This window comes from Scatophagus argus, chromosome 18 (assembly GCF_020382885.2).
Source record: "Scatophagus argus isolate fScaArg1 chromosome 18, fScaArg1.pri, whole genome shotgun sequence".
Classification (NCBI taxonomy): Eukaryota; Metazoa; Chordata; class Actinopteri; family Scatophagidae; genus Scatophagus; species Scatophagus argus.
The window spans coordinates 21268716-21288682 of NC_058510.1; the positions used below are offsets into that span (position 1 = coordinate 21268716).

Consider the following 19967-nt stretch of genomic DNA (forward strand, 5'->3'; position numbering starts at 1 on the left):
ATACTTCACAGATATGATGAGCCTACTGGCCTGAACAAATTAATATGACAATATTCGGCTATTGTCATAGCACCACCTACTGCCAATAGGAAGTTACTTGTTTTAGATTTTGGTCTACTGTTCCTAATTTATTTGTTAGATCCACCTCATAACATGTTGTAACATGTTGATGATCCAGTTTTCTTTACACTGCATTGGCTTGGCAGTGCAGCAAATTTTAATGTTTTGCTGTGACACATCAAATGGTTATAATTCCCAGAACAGTTGACCAGTCTTGTCAAATTTTCATGTGTGCAATAAACATGCCGACCTACACACAATGATATGTTGATGGTAAGGAATGGTTATTGGTATGTAATGGTTTTTGGGCCACTTACAGGGGTCATATTTGAAAGAACTCATCCTAGGGGATTAATCTGATTGACTTCAGACTTGGTCAGTTTATACAACAGATCTTGATGTTGAAAAGTTATCAAAGGTTTCTGCAAAACTTGAAAGGTGTGACTGTGGCGGTGTTGTTTGATAGTTTAACTCTAACTCAAGTGTGTCTTATCCATTCTTCATAAAACTTTACATGGTGAATAAGAGTTATGATCTGAAGACCTGTACGTGTGAATATTCATTTATACTCATATTGCCACCTGCTGGCAACAGGAAATTACATATTTTTTCTTTTTACTTTTGTGTACTGTTTCCCTTAGATTGACCAGATACACCTCATATGCGGTCAGACCAGCCTTAAGAGCTTAGTGAGGAGTTTTTATGGAACAACCTTTCCATGGATGCACATCAAATTTTCATGCTTTGTCATGCAACAGGATGTTGTTGTAACTCAAGCATACCTTGTCCAATCTGCACCAAACTTCCGGTGTTGGATCAGAGTGCAAACCTTAATACATTGACATGCCAGTATTAATTTATACTCATAGTGCCACCTGCTGGCTCAGGGTTGAGATGGTCTCACGCCCTGACTTGAACAGGTGTGCGATGGCCCATTCAATGCTGCTTGCAGCTTTAATTTTATTTTTATTTTAATATATTTTTCACACTGGACAAGTGGAACCCACTAGATTGTAAGTCTTCCTGCCAGCTTTCATTTTGGAATTATAGCTAATATACATTATATAATATTGACCAGTCACCTTGTCTGTCAAGATGAATGATAGAGAGCTTAGCTTTTCTGTTTCATTGATGCCTATTCCATCTTTGTAAGCAATCCCTGTCAACATTTAAGTCAGCACTCATTAAAGCAACATATGCATAATTTATGCATCACACACTCTTTCCTATGATAAAATCTTCAAATCAGCTAAACTGGGGCGTAAGCATAATGGTTTGTTGCCGGGGTGCTGCCACATGGCAGAAACTGGGTCACTATCGGCACTGTTGATATCAAACAATAGGTACACAGTTTGAAAAACAATGGTCAGGTGTTTTAATATGATTATTAAAACAGGTTTTGTTTGCTGCAATAATCCCTCCTATTTGTACTGACCATCCAGAGATCTGATCCTCTGGAGCTTTCAGTTTAAGTGAGGGAGAACCGAATGTCACAATTCCCCTTTACAGAAATACATTTCAGACAAACTGAAGTCTCGTCTCCTCTCTCAACTCCCAAGTCATGTTCCCTTTTCCAGTGTAATGCTTTCACACACATTCAAGTTAAGGACATTGTTGCATAAATATTTTTCCATCCAACTCTATTCAAGCAACATTTGAACATCATTCAGTTGAATTTGAGTAGGATTGCATAAAGGCATACATCCCGCAATGACTGGACTGTACAGACGGTCTGACCATTGACCATTATAAGGAGGAGGAGGATGACATATGAGATATGTGGGGGCACGGAGGGCTGGAGGAAAAAGACAATCTGCAAGACATGAAAGGTGGGGTGGAGTGGAAGCGAAGCAGAGATTTCACAACAAAACCCCACAGGGTTTAATGATGGACTCCTGATGGAGCAACAAGGCAAGGCGGCAACTTCCTGGATTCAAATTTAAGAAAGAAGTATTTGGAACTGAGCCAGACCTTTTTTGAGCCAAGGGTGTAACTTGGTGCACAGCTCACTAGTATAAAGGCGGAACTTGATGCAGCACTCTCTCTTCTCTGGTGTTTAACAGGGTCTGCCCAGAAGAGTGGAAGCTGTTATGCCTGCAAATGGGGGGACAAACTCCAAGTTAATATCCATGTATTTAGAATGCAGTGTCATTAAAGTCCCTGTTGGTGATCAGGTGCCCCAATACTTTTGTTCATATAGTGTATTTTAGCAGGTTTACACATTTTAAAATCCTGCATACATGCTAATTTTGGTGTAAAAATTGTATGAGACATAGTGTCTGTCAGAAACAGTCTCACACTGTGAGATTTTTTACATCTGGCATTAATGCATCTTGGGTGATTCAGTCAAGTGGACTGCCAGGGATTACAGTGTGTCTCTCCAATTGTCTCAAGTGACCACTTCTGATAGGATCTCACTTCCCGGTGCAAACAAACATGTATACATAGTAGTGAACATGGTGAAAGAAACACATTTTTTTTTGATAAAGAAGAAAATAATTTTACTACATTTTCTGAATTTACAAGAAGGCCCGAATAATAAAGAATTTGTCATAGACATCATTTCACAAAGTTTCTTAAGTTTCTCTTAACTCAACAACTCACAAAATTGCATGGGATTTTAAGGATGTCTAGGGACTTTCTGTGTGAACAACAAAGACATAACTTGCTGGTATACTGGTTACTGTTTTCTGTATTTGTAAAATTTGTCATGTTTACAGTCAATATGGTAAATATGGTCTTCTTTTATAAATTCAGTGTGAATGGTGAAATCAGATGAAACAGTCAGTTTCAACAGCTGCCATTGGCAGGTCTAGATTGAATTTATAAGTATGCAGTAGCATACAGGCCATTACAGTGATGAGGCAACAAACTGACGAAATGGTTTTAACAAATCAAATGGAGTCAAATGAAAATCAGACAGCATTTTCCTGGTATACTTACAGAAGACATCAGTTTGCGATCGTTCACAATAATGTGCATACCAGACCACCTCTGGATCTGTCCTCAATGTGTCTTGGGTGCATTCACACCTGCAGTTATTGCTGTCCACTTGTGACCGGCCCGGATGAATGTTAATGCTAGGTGTAAACAGGGCCTGTGAAGACCTGTGAGAGTGAGAGAGATTTATGAGTGTGTGTGAAGAAGTGCCAACAGTGAAAAAGAACACACACACACAATTCTGTCTTAAGACAGGTGTTAAACAGTTTCCCAAAGAAATCTTCTTTGAGCTCGCACAGCTTCATTCACACATGACTAAATGTCCTTCATCTTCCAATTCTGTGAAAACACACACACACACACAAGGTTGTGTTTCCATCACTTTTGGGGACATTACATAGACTTACATTCATTTCCTGAGGCGTAACCACCACTTAAACATAATAAAAATCACCTTAACCTAACCCTAAATTCAACCTGATCTTAAAGCAAGTATTCAACCTAATATTTAATGATTTACGTTGTGGGGACTTGCATTTTGTCCCCATAAGTCAGACGGGGCCTCTCAATGTGACTACGAAAACAGATTTTTGTCCCCACAACTACAGAAAAACATGTCTACACACTCACAAAGACACAGTCTGCACTCAAGTTTCAGTATAGTTTAGTTGGCTGAATCTTGTAATCTAGTAATAATGCTGTGCTCTCCTATTTTTCTTAATGAACAAATACACCCTGACAAAAATATAAACATTATATAACATTATAAACATCAATATAAACATTTTAGACAGACTTTCCAACATTTTGTTTCAGAGCAACATGTTAACATAACCAAAGGCCTTATTGACATGATACTTTTTTATCAATACTTATGATTCTCACTACATAATGAATAGACTCCCAATTTTGGTGACTGAGACCTTTGGCCCAGTGCCACCATCAGTTCACAACTTTCCCTTCACCAACACCTTCTAATGGTCATATGTCAGTGACATTTACAGCAAATATTTATCCGCATATTTCAGGATGATGTTGTCCTTGTGGGAGGCCACACAGTCGTGGGTGTAGAAGATGGGACTGAGGACACAGCCTAGTCATCTTTATTATGAACAACAATAAACTCTTTTCTTCTGTTAAACAAATGGCCTCCATGAAAACTGCGGAATTATACTATTTTTAAGTAAGTCTCTCAGCTAATAGCTAGCAAAAGTTTTAAGTTCCCCTTTCAACATCAGAGAATTAAGTTGTTATGGCCATTTCATTCATCTGCTAGGAGGAGTGGTTGTTGGTGGTTTCAGTGACTGTTTTTGTTGGAAATCTGCTCAGTTTAAGGGAATGTTGCTAATGTGAAGAAAGCAAGACTTTATTAATATTCCATATAAAATACAATGTGCTTCACATAAAGTTCTGGTGACTGTGTTTATCCCAATCCTGAAAAACTAGCATCCTCCTTCAAAATTGTGTGTGCTTGAGAAAGAAAGCAGGGATATGTTACATGTCATACTTTTCATCAGCAATCTTATTATGTTGACAAAGAGCCCTGTCAGATACATTAACATGCTGTAGAGAGAAATCTCTGTGAACCTACACATATAGCGGTCATACGACTAAGAATAGAATCTAGAATATAACCTCTCCGAAGCAGAAAGGGAAGCTGTGGAGGGGTATATCACAACTGCTCTGGCTGCTGTGATAATTAGACCTTCCTCCTTGCCACTAGAGGCAGGCTTCTTTTCTGTGTCTATAAAAGATACGTTTTTGAGACCTTGTATTGATTTTCATTTACTAAACAACATTTCAGTCAAGAATATTTATCCTCTTCCCTTAATCTCCTCTGCCTTTGAGTATCTGCTGCAAGCCACTGTGTTCTCCAAACTAGAGCTACGCAACACTTACCATCTGGTGCTGATAAAGGAGGCAGATGAGTGAAAAACAGTATTTAACACTTCCCTGAGGCATCTTGCATACTTGGTGATGCCTTTTGGGCTCACCAGTGCCCCTAGGGTTTTCCAGGCATTGGTGAGCAATTGTTCTTCAGGACTTCCTGCATCGATGTTCATGTACTTGGACAACATACTCATCTTCTGCAGGAACACTGAAGAGCACACTGTCCTGGTCTGTCAGATACAGTGATTACTTCAGAACAAGTTGTATATAAAAGCTGAGAAATGTGAATCTCATTAATCCATGGTCACTTTTCTTGGGTACATCACTGAGAGTGGAAGGGGCAGGGGCAGTTCTTTCACAGCATTCAGGTCCTTTTAAGGGACTTCATCCCTGCACATTCTTTTCTGGCGATGTGCGGAATCAGAAGCCGTTGGTAGTTTAGATGCTGGAGGTGTGGTGACACTTGCTGGAGGGCACAGAGGTACCATTTGTTGTGTGGATGGATCATAAAAACCTAGCCCACATTCAGTCAGCTAAAAGACTAGACAGACAGACAAAAGTCCAGACAGGCTAGGTGGTGGTGGTCCATGTTCTTTAGTCAGTTTAACCTTTCCTGTACCTTTCCTGTTCCTTAGGCAACATCATATTCAGCGTTGTGTAAGTTGTGGAGAACAACTGGAGATTGACTGACCATCATTCATTCATTCTCCACCAGATCATACAGTTACTTTCTGTGGCCCAGTCTGTATCTGTCTCCTGTTCACCTCAGCTCAACTCAGACTAGGGACTTCAATCCCAGCTTAAGGCCACCGTCTTTCCCAGCTGGCTCACCCTCAAGATTAACAAGTTCCTGTTCTGTCACCCTCAGAGTGGGAACTTGGACCCCCACTCCAGAAACCCCTGCCAGCTAAGAACTCTAAAAACCTGTTTGTAAACATTAAAGACTTATTTTATCTTCTGTGTCTCTATGTGGTGGGTGCTGCTTTGTGAGTCAAAGAAAACTTGCCTTTGAGTCATAGGCAATTAATATTCTATGCACAACTTTTTCTTTTTCACCAAATGTGTGAGCAGATTTCACTAAAACTCTGACAAACAAAAGACAGAAATTGCCTGTAGAGGTTATAGTCAAGTGCTTAAGATGGTGACGCTCATCCATATGTGGTTTTAAGTTCCGTACCAGGTTAATCTTAGTCCTAAAAACAGTTTCATTCTAAACCCCCCAAATCTTCTGTGTGCCTGTGTGTTTGTTTGTCTTTGTGTGTCAGTCCAGGGTGTACCCTGCCTCTCACCCTTAGTCAGCTGGGATAGGCTCCAGCCCCTCTGTGATGCTGACAGATAGGGAAAAGGATGGATGGATGGCTACTCTAAATTGCCCCTAGGTGTGTGTGTGTGTAAGCGGGTGTGGTTGTCTATCTTTGTGTGTTGGGCCTATGATTGACTGGTGAGCAGTCCCGGGTGTACCCCGCCTCTTGCCTATTGTCAGCTGGAAGAGGTTCAAGCCTCTCCCCCCGTGACCCTGACAGATAAAGTGGTATAGAACATGGATGGATGGTTGAAAGTTTGCATTAGTCCCATTAGATTAAGTCAGAAATCTTTCTCAGCATTAATTTGCTGTGTGTTTACAGTAATTTAATATTATGTTCTCTTAAGTTTCTTTCATATTATGCCATAGTTTTATCGAAATAACTTGATCAAACTCCCTGTTATTTACTTTTGTTGTGGCAGTAAATATCACTACATTTAGAAATAAAAAGTTTCAGGGTGAAGAAATATTAATTTGTACACAGCAGAAGAAAAATCCTAATCAGTCACAGAGCCTGGGAGTAGGATAATATCATTAATTCCCAAAAAGTATGATTCAATTTCAGAACTCATGAGACTAGGGATTAAAAAGATTTCAAAATTTATGAGACTGTCAATTAGTTAGTCTATATAATGGCCTCACACTAAAACGCTGAGCGGCATTTATGGTTTTTGACTTAATTTGAATGTCCAGGACAATTTACAATTAATGGGGGGGGGGTGTCATGCCATACAGGAGACTAATGCATGCACTTTAAAGACAACAATATTGAGAGACCTGACTATTACACCAAGAGGGACTTTAATGACACTGCATCCTAAATACAAAGACATTAATATGGAGCTGGTTCCATCTTGTAGCTATAACAACACTCTTCTGGGAAAGCTTTCTACAAAATTTTGGAATGTTTTGTATAGGAATTTTTGTCCATTCATGCAGTAGAGCAATAGTGAGGTCAGGCACTGATGCTAGATGAAAAGGCCTGGCTCACGGTCTCCATTCCAGGTCATCACAAAGGTGTTCAGTGGGGTTGTCTTCAGGGCTCTGTACAGGTCAGTCAAGTTTTTTAAAACCAAACTCATCCAGCTATGTCTTTATGGGCCTTGCTTTGTGCATTGTGACACAGTCATGCTAGGATAGAAAATGACCCTCCAAAACTGTTGGAAGGTCGAAGCCTAGCGTCAAGAATAAGGGGCCTAGCCCAACTCCTGAAAAACAGTCCCATTCCGCACCTGAATTCAATAATAAAGATTCGTGTGTCCAAGTGCTTTTGTCCATGATTTTCACATTTTCCAACAGCATTTCCTTTTTGCTAAATCTAATTGTAAGGTATAATTTGAAATGGTCATCATGCACTGCAGCCATAAAGCAAGGCAAACAGCAGTGTCTATCCTGGCATGTGGCTGATCCAGCCTTGAAAAGCATGTGACTTTAATCTCTGGATTTCTGAGTTTGTTTTCTTGGAATATTGCACCATCCCAAGCCCTAATATGCCATTGTAGCTAGCTGTCAACGGTGCCTACAGTGTACTACATTTATATTGTAGGTATAATGCCATTAGATGAATTATAATGGTCATGGACCATAGGAACAAATTATTGGCCCTTCTCTACACTTGCATATACACATGTTGGGCACCTCTCCCAGAACATAGGATTTGAGTATACAATTGTACAATTGCATATGATCAGTAAATTACACACATCATGTTATGCTCTTATGTTGATTATTTTGCATTGTTGACCATATTTTACCTCTGTTTTGTCCTGTGCATATCACATCTTTAGGCTAAGGGTCAAAACACAACCACTTGCAGATTTCTAAAGCCACATGTACACCTGATTTAGTTTTATAACTCTCAATCATTGTGGAAATGGCATATGGATAAGCCTCATGTCTGCTCTGACAGTTAGCCATAAATAAACAAAAAAATCCCCTTAATCATCTCTTTGCATATCAATATTTTTGCCTGCTCCTTGACTTATTTGACCTGGAATGAATGTGACAGTGTAGACTGCAAAATAATAACACAGTTATTGAAATTGGCAGACAACTGTTTCATTGTTTTAAGTTATGTCACTCACTTCATTTTTCATGTCCACCTGAACATTTCACCCACAGCTATCTTTGTAAAACTGGGCTGAAGTATACCCTCACATACCTTTCTTCTGCTTTTGTCTTCCCATTCCTCTCTCTCCCTTATCTTCTTTGCTTCTACTCCCTCAGTATTCTTTTTCCTACTAATGTTTCCCTTCCTGTTAAGGGAGCTAAATTGCTTGGCAGCTCTGGTGAAGATGAGGTGGCTGCAAGAGGAAGGGCCATCAGATCAATGGCCTTTGGCCTCCCTCTGCATTTATCACACAAGCACTCGCACATACATATTTTTAACTTTGTAACACACACATACATATGCACAAATTGGTAAAGGAAAGCAAAATATCAACTTTCAATCTCTGTACACACACACATACAGAACTTTGCAATGATAAATTAATCCGTGTGGAATAGCAGAGCTCCTTAAAGACATCATCAGGAATCTGAATCTATTCTCCTCTCTTCTGCTGCATTTAATTGGACCTAACAGTTCATCACCAGAGCTGCACATACACATGTACACGCATGCACACACATAAAAGAATGGGAAATCTTTACATTGAGCTGTTGCTGGAATTTTTAGACTGTTAGAACAGTTCTCTATATTGCTTGTATGAAAGTGTGATTAATTTGTTTTTGTAATTGGTGGGTGTATGTGCGTTTGTGTGTTTTGAGTGCTGAGTGCCTGATTGGATATCCCCAGTTCTCCTAGGTTATGGCATCTTGAGCAGGCAACGAGTGGGAATAAATGTCTAATGTTTACGATGTCACAGATTTTCAGTTGGATTAAGACAGGAAGAAGCCCTTGCTTATTATAGATCTCATATTGTATACTTTTTAAATGCTTTTCAAAGACAGAGTGAATTAACAGTTGCTTATGCACAATGCTGCCATTTCGACTGTGGTTGTGCACTGAGTTGGATGACAACATCCAACAAATATTCTCTCTGCCAGCTGTTTCGAAAGGTGGTCATGAGTTTCTGTCTGTATCTCCATCTTCAAGTTATTTCCTCTTTGTTCACTGTTGGATGGTGATTATCTGTTGGGATTCTCTCAGAATGTTTTTAACTGACCACACAAGTTCAACGATGAACCACCCAGTGATGCTCTTTTCTGAGAAAAACTCTTGCAGCTTGGGGTCTTTGAGGTTCCGCCACAGCTCTTGCAAATCCTGATCTGCTTTCTGAAATGTTCTGGTATTGTCTGAATAGCTCACCTTGCACAATCCTCTTCTTGACATGAATCTTTTCAGGGCTAACAGGAGGTTCAGGAAGTTGACTGATTAGAGACTAGCTCTAGGTATACTGTTTTGTGGAAAAAATAGATCTCTTTGAGTTTGGTGAAGAGAAACAACTGAGTCAAAGAAAGTCTTGGGTTCTTTTTGCTGGTTTAATGTTTACCATAGAGTAGCACAGAGTCACTCTCCTGCAGGAGAGCCACCAGTGACTGACCAAGAGCAATTGAGAGCAAGATGTATTTATGTCTCTGTTTGAGCTGAGGTGCTTGGATTTCCTGGGTGAATTAACCTATGAAAGAGAGGTGTCAGCGAAGTGTGAGAGAGATGTCTGGGTGTGGCCTGAGATCACATCAATACTAATACGTTTTTGTTTTAATACAGCATTTTAGAACAAATAAGATGTCCGTCCAGACACACGTTTTTAATTACGGAACCAAAATGTTCTGCATCCACACTAGGGCCTTGATACGCAGATCACAGGGCTATTCACACATATCACATGACATTTCACGCAATTGTCACATGGCCAAGCGTGCATACTGGGCATGCCCGAGCTGGAAGGAAGCAAACTGTCATGTCTGCACTTGTTGGAGAATTACCTTAACAACATCCTGTCCTGGATGGACAATGAGGTCAAAGAATGTGGTCTTTGAAATGCGTGTTATGTGTGATCAAGGCCAAGGTTAAGCAATCTAGATTTGCTATATCATTGGATAATTTGTTTCAAAGGTGTTTAGGATCCAGAACAATAACTTCAGTTTTGTCTGAATTTAGAGTAGAGTAGTAAGTTGCACGTCATCCGGGTTTTTATGTCTTAAAGACACAGCTGAAGATTTGCCAGCTGATTTGTTTCATCTGGTTTCACTGGCAAGTAGAATTGTGTGTCATCTGCATAACAGTGAAAATGTATGGAGTGTTTCCTAATAATATCACCAATGGGGAGCATAGCAAGGGTTAATAGTGTTGGTCCGAGCACAGAAGCACCACAGGCTTACATCTCCATTGACCTTCTCAATCATCAGCTTCAACTAGATCAGGATCTTCCTTTACTAGTTCACCATCCATTTGATTCAGTCGTTTCATGGTGTACAGTGAACCCTCGCTATATCGCGCTTCACTTATCGCGGCTTCGCTACTTCGCGTTTTTTTTTTTTTTTACAGTGCTTATATTTTCCGCGCTTTTTTTTTTTACAGTGCATTGTGCTCTGAATCCTAATTGGCTTCGGGGCTTTACTGTATAGAAGTGAAAAAGTTGATATTGTTGATATTGACAACTACCCATAACGATGTTCTTCTCTCGGGGAAAGACTCCTGAGGCAGCCTTCAGTGGAAAAAGACGCTACAGCGCAGCGGAGTCAGGACGAAGAGGCACAGCTGGACGGACTGTGAAATACGCGTGTGCGAGAATAAATCCTGTTTTATATCATAGTTTTTGTTAAAAAAAAAACGTTAATATTTGTATTTCTTAAACACATTTTAGGCCTGAAAACAAGTTTTGATGTTTTGTTTCATTCTATAGTACAATATTGCATTGTAAAATAATAGTAAAAGTAAAGATATCTACTTCGCGGATTTCACTTATCGCAGGTTATTTTTGGAACGCAACCCCCGCGATAAACGAGGGTTCACTGTAACTCCATATCTTTCATTCATCAATTCAGCCCAACTGGTTCAGGGTCTCAATCTTCACTGTCTGCCATCTTAAACTTCCTGGGTTTCGGCACCAAAAAGTGAATGAGTTGCTTGAATGCCAACTGCCTTGTGGCTTGAGGTGACATGTTTCCTTGGGAAACTGAGGACCAAAAGCTGACACTGGTGCTGGAGGACTGTTCAGTGAATCCCCTTCACAGCTGCAACCTATTGTTGCTAGAATGCAAATGACCACCAACAATAGAATTCTCTACACTGGCTCAAAGTTAAACATAGAATTGATTTGAAGGATCTACTTAATGTCTATTAGTCATTAGTGATCCTGAAAATATATTGCAGATCTGAGCTGAGACAAGCCAGGCAGATCTCTCAGATCGGAAGGGACTGGTCAGCCGGTGTTTCCCAAAGTTCAGAAGATATTTCCGACCCCCACAGCTACCCACTCCTGGCTAATGTCCAGTCACTTAGCTACGAGACGTAGCTTTGAAAGCGAACGATTATGAGAGGAACAGTGTCTCCCTTGGTTTCCGTCCCCAAATTGCCAAAAGTCAGGTTGATTTGCGTGAGGAGAACTTAACATGTAAAACAGAATTACCTGTGGTAGTATCAGTGCTTGCTAAGCAGAAACTCTCTTGTGCAAGGTGGCTGCTGTATGCACTTGCTGCTGATTTATGTGTAATGGCTGCATGTCTGAAATAGTTTTGCTATAATTTGCTCTTGAGCATCACGTGTGTGACTTATGACATCAATGTGATGCCACAAACCATCTAGATTACTTTAAGTTCTCCAAAATCCTAATTACTTTACACATGAGTTTATGCCTATATTAATTGTTTGTGCTATTGTGTAACTGGCTAGACTAGTTTGTCAGTAGCTGTGGCGTGATGGGGTGATTCACATTTAAATTTGAGGTGTTGTATATTTGTATTTTGGGACTTCTAGTGCTTCATGAAGGGTGTCATCTGTTGCTTTTTATATAGATGATGAGAAGAGCTCCTCTTTCTCCTCTTTCTTTTATTGTCCTTAGTATTCTGTTCATGTTCGCCTCCATGTCAGTCCCCAACTGCCATAAAGACAAGAGATATGTCTGTGTGACTTAACATCATAAGAACACATAATATACATACTAGTACTGAAAAGAAGTAATTAGAAACCATTAATAGGTCAATCATTAATCAAGTTCCTTTTTCGATTGAAGAATCTTCAATGAGGCTGCATTCTGCTTGTCTCTTCACATTGATTTATTTCTTCCTTTCTGACACACTGACTGATCGCCCCCCTCCTCCGCTCCTCCTCTTCCCTTATTCTTCTTTCCTCCACTCATCCATCAATGCTGGGAACCCACAATTATGCAAACTCTAGCTTGTTATGTCAACACCAAGTGTACTGCATTGGCCACTGATTGACTAAATGGATGATCTGTCAAAGCAGTCTTGATCTCCATTTGCAGTATCACTTTGCTCTTTATACCATGTGCTTTTGTTGTCTTTGTCATTTATAATGGCACGACATATATGGATAAATCGTACACCACTTTGTGATATTATTATGTTGTCACATGCAATGTCTCTATTTGATTGCATTTAAATATTTTAGTCAGCATGTTAAAAATATAGGTTTAAGTTTGTAGTCTAAAGATTTGAATGGTGTATAGTTATGTATCTCTTTTGCTATAGAGGTCTAATATGAACCATAACAAGCAGACAAGTCAGTAAGGGAGCAACGTATTAATGAATATTAAAAATGACAACAAGGTTGTCCCAGAGGAATGAGTGCCTGTGTGCTCATTGTTGAAAACCAGTCTGTTCTAGTTCAGTGTTAATATGAACTTTCAAGCTAACTGATTCCGATGTGTCATAATAGCTCTGAACTCAAATAAGGTTGTTAAATATCTTGTCAACTTAGATAGAAAGGCCTTCTAAATAAAGGTAGACTGATGGCTTCTAGATGGTGACCACTAACCTTTTTATATAACTCATAGGTGAGTGCGGTAGCTTGCTGGTGTAATGAATCAAAAGGCACACTTGTAAATGGTGTACAACACCTCTGCATATATTTGCATGTAAATAAAATGTGTGCATGTGTCAAATGGAAGTGTATCTGTTCTGTCAAATGTATGTGAGACAGACGATTGGAAAATGTGCCTGAATTGCCTCCCATGTAGTCACAATGTGTAGAGACTACAGCTAGCAACTAACAGCTCTGTGAGGTTATGCTTGAGCTGTAACATTTATCAGAGGTGATTATCAGATGGTTAAATTGCTTTAGAAGCACCAGACACATAGACACAGATTTCCAACACTGGAATCATGGAGGGCTGTTTTCTTACATTTCTATAACTTTTCCGTCCAGGATATGATAGAGAAGAACTGTTTTGCGTGATAGTGAGAACACATGAGAAATCAAATGGTTTCAGAGCCGTTGCAATAAAACAACAAACTATGCTAGCAAATTGTGTTTACCATGTTCACTACCTAGTAATCATCACAATACACACTGGTCCAATTGAAGTTTTGATGATGGCACCAGATGAAGTCAAGTGATTAAAATTCATCTGGAGGGGGGCATGAACATATGCACCAGATCCCATGGCAATTGGTCCAATAATTGCTGAGACATTTTCCTCAAAACCATAAATGTGAGAGAAATGGTGCTGAAGGAAAGTCAAGTCCATCTCCAAAGTCAGTCGGATATATGATCATTTAACCATCAATGTCTGTACAAAATTTCATGCAAATCCACCCTGTAGATGTCCAGACCATCCAGTGGTCAGACCAGCCATCATTGCCATCCCTGGATCCATCTAGCATGGCTAAAAACTGTCATCTGTCCAAAGGCCCAGCTGCTTCCAGACACCATGCTGCTCTGAGGGGCTGCTTGTCATCCACCCTCTTCTCTGACTAAGTGGCCCAGCTGAATGGACGATGGGCTCTGTATACCCTGGAGATCGTGCTTTGTCTCAACTTCTCTGTAAAATATGCATCCCTGCAGACTGGAAGCCCTCACATGGGGAAAAGGAGTAGGGGAGAGGTTGGGTGAGTTTTCGACTGCAAATAGGCAGATATCTCTTAGTAGGCGAAATGTAGACAGTAAACCAAGATGACTAACAGTAATGTAGTACACATGGTTGGACAGTTGCTTTGAGGAGCTGTTCAAAAGTGAACAGCTTCCTATAGATTGAGCACTCTTGTTAAAATGAAGAGCAGTTGCCTTCAGCAAGAGGGCAGTTCTTCCATTGGCTGTTTCTCTTAAGTTTTTTCTGTCTGTTTCTGCTGTAGGACTGCTCTGTGGCTTTGATGGGCAGCAGATATTATGGGGTTTGGCAGCACTTAATTCCCAGTTGAAAAATTTGACATTGGATGGATTCAGAAAGAGGAGAGGGAAATACAAGACACTTCAATAACAGAATGACATTCTTTCTAAGTGTGTGTGTGTGTGTGAGAGAGAGAGAGAGTTGTGTAAGGTTGTGCTTGTATGCATGCACGCATGGACTGTACAAAACCATGGTCATATCTGTAATGTAATGCATCTGAAATGTCTTACAGGTTTTTAAGTAACGATTTTAAGTTTTTAGTTTTTTAGTTTTCCTCTTGTCACTGTCTAACTTGGTTAAAGAAATATGGGCAAAGCTAATGTGGGAACTGGCAACTTCAACAGCTGTCTGTGATGCACTGACTATCTTTAAGTGCAAAAACTACTCTGTTTTTATTATTATTTATTATTTTTATTTTTCCAAAAAAAAAAAAAACAATATTCTTTCTAAGCTCGTTACATGGCCAGTGAGGATGAATAATTATCTAATCCTGTATACATGCAGGAGGGCATAAAGCTATTAATATAATGATGTATGCCCTAAAAAGAAATTTTTCAAACAGCAGTCGTACTGCTCACATGGTGCAAACTCGTCAAACCAAACCCTCACCCAAGTTTGCGAGGCTGTATTTCTCAAGCCATTAGTGATACAGCTATGCACTAGAACGGACTCCGACATATACTGCTAATGCAGCAGGTGGCCTTCTCAGTGATCAGTGAGCTACACTTAATGCTGTCACAGACCACACAGAGATTCTGGACAAGAGTATGCAGCAAGGATTGGTGAGAGAGAGGTGGGATCATCACTAACTCAGAAAGTGCAGAGTAAGAATAAGGTCTGATTTGGGATATCCAAATGGAATAAGCTGTTTACATGGCCTATAACAAATTTGGAATATTGTGATATTCTGAATAATAGTGGAAAATGCATGAAAGAAATTTTGGACGAAAAAGGTTGGAAGTCTTAATATCTCATTTATAGCCATCCTTGAAAACATACACTATAATTCATGACAGTTTGAGTGTTTTGAATATACGGATACTGTGGATGAACAGTGTAGACTGCTGCAGTGATTGAGAAATGAGCATGGACTTTTTGAAAAAGGTGGCATCCCTTGTAGCCACCATCATTGTAGTCACCTCCACAAAAGGAGCAAGACAAAAGTTTTTGAAGCAGCATTTTCAAGTCTGCAGGGGATGAGTGTTAAGGCTGATACATAAGGCAAGTCTTTGGATGGAGTACTGCTGGAATATAGGCAATCTGGTATTTCTTTTTGTAACATTGTAACACATTTATTTATGTGTTTATTTATTGTAGATGATATACTCTTATCACATCGCTATGACATAATCAGGGTTATTTACTTCACATTCTAACATTTTCCTTTATTAAGTAAGATTATTTTAAATTCAGACTAAGCATGAATACAGTAAGAGAAGGAAAAACCAAGAGACAATTATCTGTGAAACAGACTGCAGGGAGGAGGACAGAGACATGGAGACTTTTCCACTCCACTGAGCTCTCTTGCTTTACCATGAGCAAGAGAAACCCATGGGAGACAAAAAGATGACAGATAGAGGTTGTGTGCGAATGTGTGTGCATCCCCTAATCGGCACTAATAAATGAACCACAGCAATGTTGACTGACCAAGTCTCCATAACTGATGATTCTCCAGACTGATAATGTATATTGTGTGAATTTTTTATGTCTTTGTAGTTGGTACAATTACAGTGATTTTAACTATCATTCTGGTGAGAATTATAGTGATTGTAATGTTCTGATCATGTTTTGACATTTATCCACCTGCAGCTGTTCAGTTATCTATGTATCGACATGCAAGTGCTGTAAGAGGAAGGGTCAGCGTAAACAAGGAGCAGCAATGCTGATGTCAAAACTGCTGTTTTTGCCTCTAAATGAGTGCATCTTAGCACAGAATCAGCCATTCAGTGTTATTTCTGTGCCTTTATATGTTACATCAATGGATACTTTAATGCTAAGAGAGATTGGTCCATGGATGAATGTTTCAATGAAAACCGCTTCCTTCACAACCACATCTATGGACCCCTCGAGTTCACAAGAAAATGCTCTGGTTTGTTATTCGGTTGTATGTTCTCTTAAGAGCCATCCATCCATCCATCCATCTTCTTCCGCTTCATCCGGGACCGGGTCGCGGGGGCAGCAGCTTGAGCGGGGATACTCAGACTTCCCTCTCCCCAGACACTTCCTCCAGCTCTTCCGGGCAGACCCCAAGGCATTCCCAGGCCAGCCGAGTGACATAGTCCCTCCAGCGTGTCCTGGGTCTTCCTTGGGGGCCTGAGTGTATCTGGTCTTTAGTTTGTCAGTTATTACAAAGATTCTTTTAGGTGTTGCCAGAAAATTGTGGGAATAGAACATTGTTTTGGTGGTTGCCTTGGATTCTACTATTACTGAAATAATGCAGCTTGCATGTTGTTTGAAACATTGTCTTTGAAGTATTTTTCATTTATCTGACTTGTTGTCTTATTTGTGTTATTTCATCTAACCAGTGGATGTTTTTTCAATAAAAACAAATTTTATATTGTGGCATACCTCTTGGGTGCTTGCCTGAGTGATCAAGACAAGACAAGACAACTTTATTTGTATAGCCCATTTTTACAAGCAGTTTGTCTCAAAGGGCATCAGGGATCATGTGGCTTCTTTCTTGAGTGTTTGGTTTGGTTGTCTACCGTGGGTGGGCTTCATCTTGTACCATGGAGATGGGGTTATCAAACTGGACTTTGCATTGTGCATTGCATTCAACATCGACTGTTATGTAATTTGTGCATTTATGCCACTTAATTTTTGCTCTAGTCACTTCCATATATTTCTTTGTCCATTGCACAGTCCATATTTTCATTGTACATTTAATATTTAATTTCAAGATTTATTTCACATTTCAGAACTACTAGTCTACTGTGCAGTATGCATGAGGTGAATTTAACTCAAGCTGTAAACGCCTTGAAAAACTGTATCCTTAACTTGCTTTTTCGCCCACAATTTTCATGCTATATACATACTTTTATTCATTTAAAGGTTTCTCACATATACTTATGGAATTTAGTGGTCTTAGGAATGTGGCCCTGTGAGCAATTAACTGGAGTGCCAGCAAGCTTCCCACAGACTCACAGCATTTCTGACTGCAGAAATCCCATCCTAATTTCTTTCTCTTCTTAAATTTCTAACATACTGTAGTTGTCAAACAAAATATACACAATGTGTTCAACAGTTTTGGTTAACATGATATGTTTGCTTTGGTTATGGGCTGTAGGATCCTGGAACTGTAAGCAGGGGTTTAAGAGTTTGTGTTCCCATTAATGGAATGGTTAATGGACTATATAGATGTGGTGTTTTTCTAGTCTGAACGATCACTGAAGCAGGAGTCAAACATACATGTGGTAGGGGCTTTGTATTGTGGTAGGTCATGAACACTGCAGACTGTGTGTGAAGATACAGTAGTTATCTGTGTATACTGAACAAAGTTTCCCTTCTCTTCTCCTCTGCTTTCCTCTCCAGTCTCTATGGCAGACACATGCAGGCCAACCCAGAGCCACCAAAGAAGAGCAATGATAAGAGTAAGAAGATCAGCCGCAAACCACTGGCAGCAAAGAACAAATAAAGAGAGAACCGAAGAATCAGAACTCGCTCAGGCAGCCAAGCTCACTGCATGTGCCTTTTCACTTTTTCTTTTTCATTTATAATACACTGTATTACATGAAAATGCTTTAATTATGTTTTTTAATTCATAGTGTTAAACACTGTTTACCGTGCCTAAGCCCACATGGATTGTTTTTGAGCTTTTTAACTGGTTTAGATTCTTGGTACTACTTACAGTGCTTGCATATATTGATTATAAATACCCTGCATAACCACCAGACAAGAAAAAAGACATTTTTATGCTGATGGCCTTGTTAAACCATGATACCAAAGTCTGACAGGACAGTGTTATTCACAAACCCTTTCACAAAAACAAACCCGAGTCTTTTAATTCATGTACAATTATCTCTAACAGTGAGGAAGCAGAGCCAGTGACACCTGTTCATTTCAGCGATCTCTCCAATTCCACATTCTCTTTAAATTATTTACAGAGCTTTACCAGTGTCCATTGCATTTCAGCCTGTTGTAAATATGACTGGACATCATCATTTTATTTTTCATTTTTATGCATGCTTCAATTCTTTCTTTTATCAGAGCCTCTCTGTATCAAATGTTTCAAATAAAACAATCACAGTGTCCTCTTGTGTATTTTTCATTTCAGATAGATGAATCTTGTATTACTGCCAGAGACAGTGCTTCACACAAGATCTTCCATCTCACACACATGCAGATCAAGTGTTTGTATCGATAAAATCATGTGTGGATGACCTCTGGCCAAATGTAACTGCAGGTGTCATCCACAAGATTATTCCAAAAGAATCATCTCGAGGATCATGAGATTCTGATTGACTGAGGACTCTGGCACCATCCAGCATCTATCCTTTGGCACATATGTCCTCAGGGTACTCCTGTCAGGATTGCCCAGCACTGTAAAATAATAATAATATTAATAATGCATTCTATTTATAGCCGCCTTTCTAAACACTCAAGGTCACCTTACATCATTGATCATATAAAAACACACACAATAATTAACAACAATAAGCAAAAATAAGAGACAATAAAATACATTTTAAAATGGATAATGCTTCCATGCAGTAGTGTCAGAGGGAGTAGGCCAGTCTAAATGGGTTTTTAGTTTGGATTTGAAATGAGGGAGTGAGTCAGAGTTACGATCAGGTGAAAGTGAGTTCCAGAGCTGGGGAGCAGAGCGGCTGAATGCTCTGCTCCTCACGGTAGCAAGGCAGTCAGGGGGTACAGCAAGATGAAGGGAGGAGGATCTGAGGGTGCGGGAGGGTGTGGCAATATATGGTCCACCAATTTTGGACCAGTTGTAGTTTATGGAGGGTTTTTTGTGTGGAGGCCAAACAAGAGGGAGTTGCAATAGTCTAAGTGGGAGGTGATGAGTCTGTGAACAAGAATGGCAGAGGAGTGAGGGAAGGACAGAGACGGTTGATGTTACGGAGATGGAAGTAGGAGGATTGGGTAACACTATTGATGTGGGGGGTGAAGGAGAGAGTGCTGTCAAGGATGACACCCAGACTCTTTACCTGAGGGGACGGGAAGATGGAGGAGTTATCAATGTGAACAGAGAAGTTACGGACTTTCATTAATGTGGATTTTGTGCCTGTTAGAAGAAGTTGTGGTTCAGAGCTGTGGTCGTAAGGTCTCTGGTGCCTGTTGCGGCGGCAATTCCCTAACCAGGTGGTGGACACTGGAAGTAAGGGATGCCGTCAAGCAGAAAAAGGAGTCCCACCGAGCCTGGCTGGCTTGTGGGACTCCCAAAGCAGCTGACGGGTATCGGAAGGTCAAAAACTCGGGGTCTGGGAAAAGTTTGGAAAGGCCATGGAGGAGGACTATCGGTTGGC

General features: G+C 40.0%; 1 protein-coding gene across 2 annotated transcripts in view; it reads left to right on the plus strand.

Annotated features, from left to right (window-relative positions):
• Positions 1-18737, plus strand: part of rsu1 (Ras suppressor protein 1) — a 53740-nt gene extending 35003 nt beyond the window's left edge. For both annotated transcript variants that reach the window (XM_046371037.1, XM_046371038.1), the window contains exon 9: positions 18019-18737. In XM_046371037.1, the coding sequence (XP_046226993.1) occupies positions 18019-18121 (103 nt within the window). In that variant the 3' untranslated portion in view covers positions 18122-18737. The remainder of the gene's footprint in view (positions 1-18018) is intronic.
• Positions 18738-19967: the final 1230 nt, after the last annotated feature.